The 13,400-nt window shown below is 46.1% G+C and overlaps 1 protein-coding gene across 9 annotated transcripts in view; it reads left to right on the top strand.

Moving 5' to 3' along the window:
- LOC135918099 (uncharacterized) overlaps positions 1-13,400 on the top strand; it is a 703,603-nt gene that overhangs the window by 79,500 nt on the left and 610,703 nt on the right. For 8 of the 9 annotated variants that reach the window (XM_065451754.2, XM_065451756.2, XM_065451757.2 and 5 more), the window contains 2 exons: positions 4,068-4,289; positions 7,449-7,622. In XM_065451754.2, the coding sequence (XP_065307826.2) occupies positions 4,068-4,289; positions 7,449-7,622 (396 nt within the window). The remainder of the gene's footprint in view (positions 1-4,067; positions 4,290-7,448; positions 7,623-13,400) is intronic. The other variant, XM_070536300.1, reaches the window with a different exon arrangement.

Here is a 13,400-nt window from a genome sequence, read left to right as displayed (position 1 = left end):
AGCGGCCGCAACGCATCCCCGCCGAGCGCGTCCCGGCATGTTCAGTGCCACGTGTCTTTGTGTGTGCGTGTGTGTGTGTGTGCCCACGCTTGTCAAAGCGCGGCAGCCGGGGAGAGGAGCTCCCCAAGTGTGAAGCGAGGAGGTCTGACCGGCGCCGGCCCGGCTGATGCGTCACTACACTCGTCTCTGCATGTCTCTCAGTCCGTCCGTGCCTCGCTGTCACGTGGTGTCATCTCGTGACCTTCCTTCTTGCCCGCGACGCCAAGAGTATAAAAGCAGCTGCTCCCCGACGCCAAGAGAGAGGCTCCGATTTCTTCTGTTGAGTAATGTGCTCTCCCGTCTCTCCACTTCGGTCGACCTGACCGGCCGCTCTTTTGCGATGCTAGAATGAACCAGTTGTTCTGTTAGCAGTCGTCTCATGCTTTGCCAGGACCTTCGGATGCTTCCAGTGGTGCCCCAGGCCGCCAGGCCAACGCTACCCTTGGGGCTTGCGACCCATTTGCAACAGGCCACAGATGAAATCAGCGATGACACGTGCACACGCTTTTATGGATTTGAACAAAGTCTGCTAAGTGACCTGACAAAGAAAAAGAGGCAGAAGGACATTAGAGACTTTTTCTTCAAGAAATAAATGCTTTTTACATACGTGTGCCTGAGTGAGTTCACCCCTGTCTCTTTAATTCAGCCAGTTTTAATTGTTTCGATGATACGAATTTTGGCTAATACGAATTTTTTGTGACCCCGTGAGATTCGTATAATCGAGATTCCACTGTATAATCTAACACTATTCCAATCTGTATTTAGCCCAAATCCACCATTACAAATTCCAATTCCTATGCAGGGGCGTCTGCATCAGCAGGCGTTTGGTGTGTTGTGACACCACATACCTGAGCACATGAAGGTTGGACCCTCCCATGTTTAACCCTGCATGACTTAGCCGTGTCCGGGGTAAAGGTGATCCTGGGGGTTGAGCCGACGCTGAGTGTTTGAACCTTTGAGGCCCCTTGGCAGAGGCAACACACCCCTTTGGCCTCCCAACACATATGCATTGATAACATCTCGAAAAGTACATTGCTGCACGAAAACAGCCGACACATGCGCAAGTTGTACTTCTCCCAAAACCCGTGTGTTATGTCAGTTTTTAATCACATTTTACCTACCCAATAGGTAAGCACGTTCCTTGTAGGTTAAACACAAAGACTTATCACTTGTGATGTAGTGTAAAAACTGGACTATAGGTCGGACCGAATATACCGTAAAAACCGGAATATAGGTCGAACTTTTTTTTAGAAAACTATCGCGAAAAGTCGATCCTCGACTTATATACCGGACATTGGCGGAAAAACTAGGGAAGTCTTGCAACAATGGGCGGATGAAGTAAACAGCCGCCTTCGCCATCGCCATCATCATCAGCGTGGCGTTGGTTCTTTATTCTATGGCGCGGCGACATTGTGGCACCGGCATTTTGCGTTTCCGCTGTCGCACAGTTATATTAATTAAAGGCTGCATTTTCATTTTGTTTCAAAATGAGCGGAAGCCGACGTCAATTCATTGTCGCCTTCAAGAAAAAGGCGATTGAGTACGCGGAAGCCCACGGCAACCTCCCGGCACATCGTGAACTTGGAGTATCCGAAAATAGCACTCGGTAGTGGCGGAGGCAAAAGCAACGTGTTACAACTTGCAGCAACCAAAAGAAAACGTCATTTCGTGGCCGGATCGCAGCGGACTGCAGAACTGGAAGGCAAGGTTGCGTAGTCCGTCCGAGAGCTGCGTGTAAGATTGCTGCCTGTTGTCGAATGCATTCGTTTGAAAGCGGTAGAGATCGCACGCGCCTATGGACTGGACAGCGAGAAGCACTCGTCATCCGACTCTGTTCAAACGTGTTGCTCTGATTCGGAGTAGTGCTTGCGGACTTCGTGCCCTTCTGTGTACTGTACACCCGACGAATTTTTAATAGTATCGCGCGACCGTCGACCTGCGTGTTTGTCAGCACCTTTTATCATCACGGCACGGAGCGGCAAAATAGCGAAAGTAAGGGCATGTGAACACATGCGCGTATCTCGTTTGTTTCGCTGCTCAGCGCCGTTAATACGGTGTTGACAAGCACGCGGGTTGATGGTCGTGCGATACCGCTAAAAACTTGGCCTGGTGTACATGCGAGAGCAGCATTTAAATAAATACTGTCACCATGTGCAACCCGCTGAGTCGCATTTGTTTATGGGTAAGGGTGTCATGTCTTTCGATACTTTTGCCGCTGAAATAGATTTTTTTCATTTTTAGAATTCGTTAGTTGGGGGATCGACCTATATTCCGGTCCGACCTATAGTCAGGTTTTTACAGTAGGTCAGTCCCCCAACTAACGAATTCTAAGAATGAAAAAAATCTTTTTCAATGGCAAAAGTATCCGAAAGACACCCTTACCTTGAAAGAAATGCGACTCATGCACAATAGTGACAGTATTTATTTAAATGCTGCTCGCATGTGCACCCGGCCAATTTTTAACAGTATCGCGCGACCATCAACTTGCGTGCTTGTCAGCACCATATTAACAGCGCTGAGTGGCGAAACAAACAAGATACGCGCATGTGTACACGTTCGCTTACTTTCGCTACTTCGCTGCTCTGTGCCGTGATGATAAGGTGCTGACAAACACGCGGGTCGATGGTCGCGCGATAATGTTAAAAATTGGCTGGGTGTACAGTACACAGAAGGGCACGAAGTGCGCAAGTGCTACTCTGAATCAGAGCAACACGTTTGATCAGAATGGTCCGAACTAGAGTCGTATGACGAGTGCTTCTCGCTGCCCAGTCCAGAGGCACGAGCGATCTTACACGCAGCTCCCGGACGAACTCTGCAATCTTGTCTTCCAATCCTGCAGTCCGCCCACGATATGACGTTTTCTGTTGGTTTGCTGTTCCTGTCTCCGCCAGTACCGAATGCTCTTTTTGGATACTCCAAATTCGCGCCGTGCTGCGAGGTTGCCGTGGGCTTCTGCGCACTCAATCGCCTTTTTCTTGAAGGCGACGGTGACGTGTCGTCGGCTTATTTTGAAACAAAATGTGAAAAAGCAGCCTTTAACTAATATAACTTTGTGACAATGTAAACGCAAATTGACGGTTCCACAATGTCGCCACGACATGCTGGTGCTGATGGCAATAACGAAGGCGCTTCTTTACTTCATCCGCCCATTGTTGCAAGACTTCCGTAGTTTTTCCGCCAATGTCCGGTATGTAAGACGAGGGTCGGCTTTTCGCAATGGTTCTTTAAAAAAAGTTCGACCTATATTCCGTTTTTTACGGTATCATTTTAGGGAGGGGTTAGACTAGATATGGACGGGAAGTCTTAGAAGCTTTTCATACTGGAAATGAGAACGAAAATTGTCAGTGATACGTCCTTATATTTAACCAACAAGAAACGTGCTTACCTATCGGGTAGGTAAAAGGTGATCAAAAACTGACATTGATGTACGGTCTTGGGAGGAGTTGAAGATGCGCATGCATTGGAGGTTATGTGTGGCAATGTGAATTCCAATAAAGTACGGTTGAAAGTCCAGTGATCATCCGTGTCTAACACCTTTTCCTTGTGTACATGTCCTTTGTGTTTCGCTGGTACCCCCTTCAACTTCATCATGCACCAACCCAAGTGCTTGCGCTAATGCACTTTAATGTCATTTCTACATTAGCTTCTCACTTTGGACACACCAAAAGTGCACGTGCATCTGATTCAAGGGTATGTTAAAATTGGGCAAACACTGTGAAATGAATCAGCGGTATGTTTTGGCATTTTTTCTGCATCTTGTTCAATTCAAACCACCAGATAATTCAATCAATTTCGTTAGTCTCATCAGGGTTGAACTAATGGAAATCTCCTTTATATAGATTTCACTAGAATGAAAAGTAGAAATCAACAACACTGGGCATCTCCTTGCTTGAATGTTGTTTGCAACCACCTGTGTGGTTGATTTTACTGCTACTGCAGCTATATTGGTTGGAACCAAGTGCCTTGGTTGTACTACCGAATGCATTGTTCGATAAAGAACAACTGAGCTCTATCTGGTGGCATTGTAGCAGCAGCAGCAGCAGGCCGGTGGGACCCAGTGGGACTGGGAGCAGCGTCGGCGCACCTACTCTCGCTCGTGGGGCGAGCCCATGGGCCCGACGTCGGAGCTGTTCCGCCGAGCAGGCTCCGAGGAGGAAGACCCGCTGCAGCTGCCCCGGTCAGTGATCAACCGCAGTGAGATCACCATGTCCTCCGAGGAGCTGGCCCTGGATGATCACCAGCTACAGCAGGTGGGCTCTTTCGTAAAGTGCAAGGAAACACTAGACTCAGAAAACCAAAGATTGTTGGCAGGGCTACGTTTAAATTTTTTGCTATGATGTCATGGATTTTGATGCCATCTGCTCGGGCCTAGTTCAGTGTTTATCTGTAGAAATGGGCTTCATTGTATTCTAAGAGAGCTATAGACTGCTCAACTTAGTTTCAAGAACATTTACTGAAGCACAATGGCCAAAATGCAAAAAAGGAATACCGTATTTACTCGATTCTAACGCGCCCTCGATTGTAAGACGCACCCATTTACCGTGACCAAAAAATAAATGAAAACCTTGATTGTAACGCACATCCGTTTTCCATGACCAAAAGAAAAAGAAGAAAGAGTACAATATCGCGCACCTCGTGCTTTCATATAGAAATACTATTTTCTCTCATTTGGAAAAAACAGATTTATTCCCAATACACTAAAGTTGAGATGAATAAGAACACAAGTGGAAGTGGCGTACCTTGCCGCCAAGATTTTCACTGCATCGGTACGAGTCGCGTGGGGCAATAGATATCGCTTGTTGTCGCTATCGGGCAACTCCGTATCGCTACCAGCAGACCAAAGCATTTTGTCCTCGGTGCCGTCCATGGCAGACGGGATTGTGCACCATGCATCTTTCACCCATCCAGCAAAGTCCTTCAGCGAGGCACGCTTCATTTTATTGGCGGGCGTAAATTCGTGGCAGCTACTGACAAGCCATTTGGTGTAGACTGCCCAGATTCTATCTTTCACTGGCTTGTTGAAACAATCATCAAGCAGCTGGAGCTGTGATGTCATGCTGCCGGGTATCAAGGTCGGTGTTGCATGTAGCCAGCTTGTCTTTGATGCGTTGGTCAAGGTGGCACCTGAACGCGCCGAGCACAAGCATCCCACGCAGACCCAAACATCCGCTGGGTCTGTTCCGCCAGCTGTTAACAGTCTAGTCAGTGACCAAGTCTGTGGTTATCTAACCTTTTTCATTTGTGCACACAATCACGCCACTAAGAAACACGATTCCTTTTGGGAGCACATTTCATCTTACACTCTAAGAACAGTTTACACCCTTTGGCTTGCCCCTTCTGCCACACAAAAATAATTGTCATCTGCCTTGATGCGTTTCCTTTCTTTATCGCTGCAAGCCCGGAACTTTCCAGTGACGAACGGCACGGGCGTTATCAGAAGAGGCACTCCAAAGGGTGTAAACTGTTCTATGCTGATAACGCGCGTGCCGTTCGTTACTGGAAAGTTCCGGGCTCGCAGCGATAAAGAAAGGAAACGCATCAAGGCAGATGACGATTATTTTTGTGTGGCAGAAGGGGCAAGCCAAAGGGTGTAAACTGTTCTTAGAGTGTAGGATAAGATACGGGGGCAGCTTGTGCCCATCTGCAGTGCAACAAAGCATCGCGGTGACTTTAGTTTTTTTCGTGGCCGAAAGACGAACCGCGCACTTCCTTCGCCCCCTTCATTTCAGCGTTTGTGGTGGCAGGCATGTCAAAGTAGAGCAGCGTCGGATCGGCATTTTCAATCTGTCCGAAGCGGTAGCCATTTCTGTGGCACAATTTCAAAATGTACCGCTGAAAACTGTGCAATTTCTCTTCATATTCTTCGGGCAATTTTTGGCATAATCCTGTCCGCCTTCCAAGAGGAAAGCCTTTTCTTTTCATAAAATTTGATAGCCAGCACCTGCTTGCTTCAAAGTCACTCCGCATTAGCCCTTTCTGTAGGGCTAACTGCATCGCCTGTACTTTGAGTAGATCTGTCGTCACAGGCCACTGTGCCACTCGCTGCTCTTGCACGTATTCTGCAAGCAGCTCTTCTATTTCGGCGAAGCGGCCCTGCTTCGGTCCACTGAAACCCTTCCTTGTTGCTTTGCTGGCAAAAATATTCTCCTTTTCTTTGCGCCAGTCCTGCACGCAAGTTTCGGGAACTCCGAACGCCCGTGATGCGGCCCGATTTCCGTCTGTCTTTGCGCGCATGATAACTTTCCTTTTAACTGCTGCATCACAGTGGACTCAGACACAGTGTGTCTTTGCAGTCGGCGCTTCCATGCTGATTAAATAAATGCAGAAAATGGGAAGACAGGCGGTACACTAGGTTACACGAGCGTCTGGTTACACATACAACATGGAAGTATACACATGGAGGAAGCTACAGCAGCTAGGCTAGAAGCGCGTACGAGGTGGCCATTTTTCGAATGTTGATGGCGATATGGTAACGTGGATTTAGGGTCGTACTCGATTCTAATGTGCATGCAACTTTTGAACCTGTTTTATCGGAAAAAAGGCGTGGGTTAGATTCGAGTAAATACAGTACTTATCACTTCGTGATGTTACGCTGATGTGTACCGGCCCTGAGGTTTTGACACACAATTTAGAAATGGAACTTCAACCGTAATTTATTTTTCTTATAATAAACCTATTACCAATGTAGTTTCTTACAGTGTTCCCAAGAGATAAATCAGGTGTCACCATCTATGTGAGTTTTCTAATGGATGCTGTGTCATCGTGGGAACGACGGTACTATATTTGTGTGTGAGGCCTGTTTTGGCTTACGTTTAGCGAGGCTTGATCTAAAATGTGGATGTGACTGCACAGGTAAAGCTTTCCTTATAGAAAATCTTCATAAAAGGTTTTCATTCATACGTGTTATATCTTTCATTAATGCTTACTTTGAGGCTTTTCTTTCAAGGAATGTGTATGGGTTTCCTTTGTAGCAATTGCTACGAACGGGTGGATGTCTTATTTTCTCTTTAGTAATTACTTTTCTCCACCTTGCGGGTTTCAGCCGAACTCTTACGTCAAACTCTTGCCTTTGCTTTGAGTTGTTGACAAATTCGACTTCACCCTGCCATCTGCTAGCTGCCTGGTTAGCTCAGATGGAAGAGTGGCTGCCCCGGAAAGGCGGTGGTCCCAGGTTCAAGTAATAAATTTTTCTTCAACTATGAGGCTTTTCTTTCGAAACCCGTATGGGTTTCCTATGTAGCAATTGCTACTGCTAATTGCAATTGCTGTTGCGCGTGTACTCGTAAATGTGCGAACAGTGAAGTTCAGTTGAGATGGAGGAATGATGAAGTGCAATCAGGGTGTTGCATCTGCATTAAATCACATGGAAGAGTGTAAAACACTGTGTCATGGTGGGGGGGCACGTGCAGGAAGGTGCCGCCACAGCCGAGTCGGCGGAGGAGCCTCCGGTGGAGACACCCACGCCTGAGACCATTCGCCTGGAGCCAATGCCACAGGCCCGGACCAGCCGGGGCCGGGGGGGCTCCTCTTCCAGGCGGCTTCCTCGCAGCCGCTACCGAGGGGACAATGTGCGCACCATGCAGGCAAGGCTCCTTACCCCTCACAAAAGCACAATGTGCTTGTCTTGCAAACCATGGGCGCCAATATTTTCAGACTCTAGGAATGTATCTCGCACTGCTACATGCTTACTAATAATTAGGACATGAAAAGAAGGGGGTTAGCAAGTGCGCGGTTCGTCTTCCGGCCACGAAAAAAGCTAAAGTCACCGCGGTGCTTTGTTGCACTGCAAGTGGGCACAAGCTGCCCCCGTATGTTATCTTAAGACGGAATATGCTCCCAAAAGGAATCTTGTTTCTTAGTGGCGTGATTGTGTGCACAAATGAAAAAGGTTGGATGACCACGGACTTGGTCGCTGACTAGACTGTTAACAGTTGGCGGAAAAATCACCGAAAAATAAACCTGCAAACGCAAGTGAAAAAAAGGCAAATGCGGCATTGGGATTTGGCACAGTAATCACGTCGGACACAGGGCGCGCTCCTATTGGCTCTTTCAGATTTGAATTCCAACAGCTTTGTGGCACTGCCATTGGCCCGCCCCATAGGCAGAAGGTATAAGGACAGTGAAAATTTTGAATGCCTTACAGGCGCCCGATTCCATAATTCAGACTCTGCCTGGTCAATCGCACACCAATTCAGCCACCGAGTTGGGCAGAAAGAGGGATATTTTTGTCTTAACGTGTCGCCAGAGTGGTTGTCAGCATAATGTCAACGATGCCACGAGTGCCTTTTGAAAACCAAATTAGCGAAGCCTAGTCTACCCAGTAGTCGCCGATCGTGTACAACCCACGTTACAAGCCGCTAAGTTGTATGGACTACATTTGCTGTTTGAGTTTTGTGCATCCAGCATTTGTTACTTTAACAGCCAGCATTGTAGAGAGAACTTGCCTCCAAATTAGTCCATACAAAAAAACATGAATTGCTTATATTTTGAAAAGTACTTGTTGCATGGGAAAACCAATTGAATATTTGAAATCAGCATGTCAAAATACATAAGTGATGGAAGTTTTATCAAATTGTGGCCACAAATAAAACATGAAAATTTAAGTGGGGTGTCCCCCCTAAAGGCAGACGTGGCAATTGAAGTGGTCAAATTGTCAAAATTTTCGATTTTTTTATTTACTTTTTTCGCAGTCCAGGGACCTTTATTTACCTCGTGGTGAAATATTATAACCAAATACGCAGTAGAAATCGAGAAAACAGCACTTTCCCAGAATGCTATCATAAAAACTTTCGGAAAAATTGGGCTTTGGAAGGTCCCGTCGCACGGGGGATCGCCCGCCTAGCCGTTCACGCAGCGCCGGCATCTTGGTATCATTGTAAAGAGGAGAGATCGGAGCTAAAGATAGCCGGAGCGATGTATTTCTCCACCAAAAAAATAAACCTGCAAACGCAAGCGAAAAAAAGGCAAATGCGGCATTAGGATTTGGCACAGTAATCACGGGGGGCACAGGGTGCGCTCCTATTGGCTGTTTTAGATTTGAATTGCTGACGAACCTCTCTCGCACGCATTTGTGCAGCAGCGAGCTGTGCGTTCCGATCAATGTGATTGACAATCGTGGCAGCTTACGCACCTTTTCTGTGATGAGCCCCAAAGGAATCAAGTTTTGAATGGCCCACATGTACGGAAAACCACGAAAGGTGTGGAAAGGAAGGAGCAAACTACTCATAGAGGCAGATATTGCCGAGCTTGTTGACAAGGCACGACCGGCGCACGTGTGTGACTGGGAAAGCGTGCCTGCGTGTGCCTACACAACCATGAGCTATGGTGACGGCCGTTCCGCACGCTGTGGTGAGGCGTGTCCGCAAGTGATGGTGAAGGCACGACCGCGGGCAATGGTGAAGGCGCTACCACGAGCGATGGTGACGGTGTCTCCACGTGTGGTCATGACGGCAACGCGATATCGGTGGAGCAGAAGTTTTCGCGTCAAATATTCAACTACAAATTTCAGCTCCAACTCTCCTTAATGAAGAGGTTGCTCAACAAGAGACAAGCGTGGACGTTTTGAATGCGCTGTCATCTGCCTCTGCACGACGGATGGATGTACAATGGTCAAAAGGGCAACTAAGGTGCACGAAACGGCTGCAAGAACTCAAAGGCTACATCAAAATATTAAAAAAATCACAGGCAAACGACTAACATCACAAGCAAAGGACTAAAATCACAGGCAAAGGACTAACATCCCAGGTGGATTTTAGGTACTCAAAGTAAAGATTTAAATGTTTACAACAAATGAAACCTCAAGCTCCGTTTTCTCAGCTTTCATTTTTTGTGCAGTTGCTTTCAGTCATCCCAGTGCCATTTCAGAAAGAATGATGACGAAATCATCCTATCTTTTGTACTTAGATACTGAAATATTGATGAACGCAATAAAGCTGACTACTCGTAACTGCACCGCATAAGAAAATTTATAATGGGTTTCTTGCAAAAGTTGTTAGTAAGACAATATGCATAGCAAAGTTAAAAAAATATATTTGTGCTCATTTCGGCATTAAAAAAATCAATAGCTTTATTGCGCGGAATGGGCCTTTATGAACATGCGGTTGTGAAAATCTTGGCAAAATTATGGGTAAATAATTCATTTGGGGATGACCATTAAAAGCTGTCAATTGTTGTAACTCGAAAACTATAATAGATAGAGCACAAAACTAACTTCAGTTATGATATCAGCATAACAAATCACACCTGCATGCCAAATTGCACCATTTTATTCCCATAAATAAAAAAAAAAGCTTTCATTGCCACGTCTCTCCTTAAGTGAATAGCGGCACATTCCAAGCCAACCTCTGTGATTTCTGTTGCTCAGGATCTTGTCGGGCAGCTTCAAGTGACACCCACGATCATTTGGCCATTGCAGCGTTGAGAGGGTACCTAGGGCCGTGTCACTTACTTTAAGACCAAAATCCAAAATTTAGACCAAACTATAAAAATAGCATCACCCCCTACAGTAGGTCTTTAGCAATGATGTCATGCATTTAGTTTTTGGTTTAGCAAGACGGAATCATCAAAAAGCCCCGTAACGAGTTTGAAATTAATTTGACTTCAGACCTCAATATTTTTTGAACTGCTACAGCAATCAGAAATATAATTACAGATCTGAAATCAGCATGAAAAATTACCCCAGGCAGTGGAGTTTATTAAAGATTTACCCAAAAATAAGAAAAACATTTTTAGGACCCACTTCCCCCCTTAAGCAGTGAAGTGCTACAAGCAATATTTTGATCCAAAAACATTTCTTACTTTAGGAGCTCATCAAAGTTCAGTATTTGCGATATGTATGGCTATTAGAGAACAAGAGCAAAATCAAATAAAGAAAACTTTTAGGGCAAAAAAAAAATAATCTAGTTGGAGTTCTTACAAGCTTTTGCATATACAGTCACACCCGTATACATCAAATTATTCTTTATATTGAAAACATCTTTATATCGAAAAATTTCTGAACATGGTACAGTTACAATGAATATGTATAGCAAAAGTTACGCTTACATCGAACAAAAACAGCAGCAACTCCCGATATATTGAATGTCAAGCAGCAGAAAAGTGCCCCCAGAAGGTGGCTTTTCCTGGCGGTGGCGGGGAAACCCAGCGGCGTGGCTCCATCAAACTGCTCTCCCTGCAGTGACCGCATTGCGTCGGGCACGGTGAAAGAAGGACAGGCGATCCGATGACGCGGGGCCACAAGAGAGAAACTTGTCTCACTAATGGGGGTGTTCCACGTCTGCACCGCAGCAAGGCAGCACACCTAAGGAGGTTGGAAAGGTGCGAAATTTGAAAGGGTAAATAGTTATAGCTGCAGGTAAAATGCATTGAAAGAAATAAAAACTAATTTATTTAGTGCATCTTTCATTCAATATTATCATTCAAGTTCTTCAGGTGCCGTAACAGACGATAATGTCTCCGACATTGCGGTTGCGTCGCTTGCTCTAGCAGACGGCATTTGACAAAGCCTGGAAGCAGTCGCAGAAAAGCCGTGCGGGCAGACGATAAGTTATCTTTTTTTGTTGCAATATGTGCTTTACCGTTGAGCAATTAGTCATCCTTGTTATCGGTAGGTGCCTAATAATGGAAATAATGGAAAAGGACGAATAAGCAGAATCGCAAAAGAGGGAAGAAGAGAGTTGCCTGGCGGAGATGGATCGAGCCGGACTATGGGCAAAAAGTGTTTCGTTCCAAACTGCAAGAGCGGCAATGACTCGTGTAAAGACAAAGTACTATCGATGTTCAGTGTCCTTAAAGAGAAGAGTCGACTGCAAGCATGACAGGATGCCATACAGCGTGAAGATTGAGTCCTCCAACCAGGCGACTGTGTGCGAGAAGCACTTCGACCCAGTGCATGTGACAAAAGCATGAATGGCATTGCACATTGGAGTTGTTTTAGCCAGCAGAACCCGAAGAGCTTCTCTAGCTAGAGATACTGTGCCGAGTAATTTTCATGCGTCTTCACACTCCACATTCAAAGAACGGTGTTCCGTGACAACTGACGCTTGCAGAGCACTTCCGAAATAAGGAGCAATAGGCAGAAAAGTCAAACGAAAAGGAAGAAACCGAAAGCAAAATGTGGTAAATCGGGAGTCGGCAACTGAAGTGCCAACAGAAGGCGGCCAGAACCAGATCAGCACTGCCAACACAGGACGCCCTCCAGTTGACAGCAAGCGCAAAGCGAAACCTGAAGGCAGTGAAGTACAAGAACTGCAGGCAAAAGTATGCGTCATGCAAGAGACAAGAGCTCAAGTAACTTCTCCGGTGGACAAGGAAACTTTAGCCATAGCAGCTCAGCAGTCTACAAGACCTCTAGAAATTCAAGACTTCAGTGCAGCGTCGCATGACGGTAAGACCAACAGCATCAACTTCAACGCGCTCTTTCAAAATCCTTGTCTCGCCACACTGCCTACAATATTCTGGTCGTGCAATAGGGTCGGCATGGCCGGTGTGAGAAGTTTAATTTTTCTTCATCTTTAAAAAGTTTCAGCTGGAAGTTCCTGCGGGTCCAACAAGCCTGCTTTGATGTTTATGAAAAAGTACCTTGAAGTCGACGACCAGATGAATGCTCGGGTGATTATTATGGTTAAAGCTGTACCTCCAGAAAAACTTGGAATTATGAGTAAGCTGTCAATGCTAAGGGATTTGAACAGTGCTTTGCGCCGAATCAACAAGGTCAATCCCTGCAAAGGTGGCCCTGGCAGACGTATTTTCCCTGATGTACACCCAGAGTATGTCGATGTATCCGGCCACTGGAGGCACAGGGAACGTTGCATGTGGCCAGGACCCAATGAAAAAACTTGCAGTCGCCGTGAGAGATTGCCGGATACACTTCACATTCACCACAAAAGGCTTCTTCGGAAGAAACAAGAGCGCAGGCCATAGCAGCAATTTCGCATACCATCTAGCCCTCAGCAAATGGCAGCCTTAAGGAGGAACGATAAAGCGAACAAAAAGAATGAAAGAGGAATTAATGAAAAAACGGAGTAAATTTGAGTGCAATGTCTGATGCAACAGTGGAGGGAAAACTTAGCAAGCTCGACTTGCTACCAGCTCAGCGAGTGCTCATAGAAGAGTGCTTGTCAGCGGCCAGAGCCACCACTGAAAGGAACTGGTGTTACACTGAATCATGGCTTATGATGTGCCTGCTTCTCCACGTACACAGTCCGACCTCCTACAAGTTGAGAAGAACTTCACTTTGGCCTAGTTGGTGTTTACTGCACATCATATTGACCACAAATAATGATGGGGACAGAGGGAGAGAACACATAAACGGCACGGGCAGTAACCTTAAACTGTTTTATTCACGGCAGCCACAATTCACA

The sequence above is a fragment of the Dermacentor albipictus genome, chromosome 3 (assembly GCF_038994185.2).
Source record: "Dermacentor albipictus isolate Rhodes 1998 colony chromosome 3, USDA_Dalb.pri_finalv2, whole genome shotgun sequence".
Taxonomy (NCBI): Eukaryota; Metazoa; Arthropoda; class Arachnida; order Ixodida; family Ixodidae; genus Dermacentor; species Dermacentor albipictus.
The sequence above is the reverse complement of the archived record's forward strand: the minus strand, read 5'-3'. Positions and strand labels throughout refer to the sequence as shown.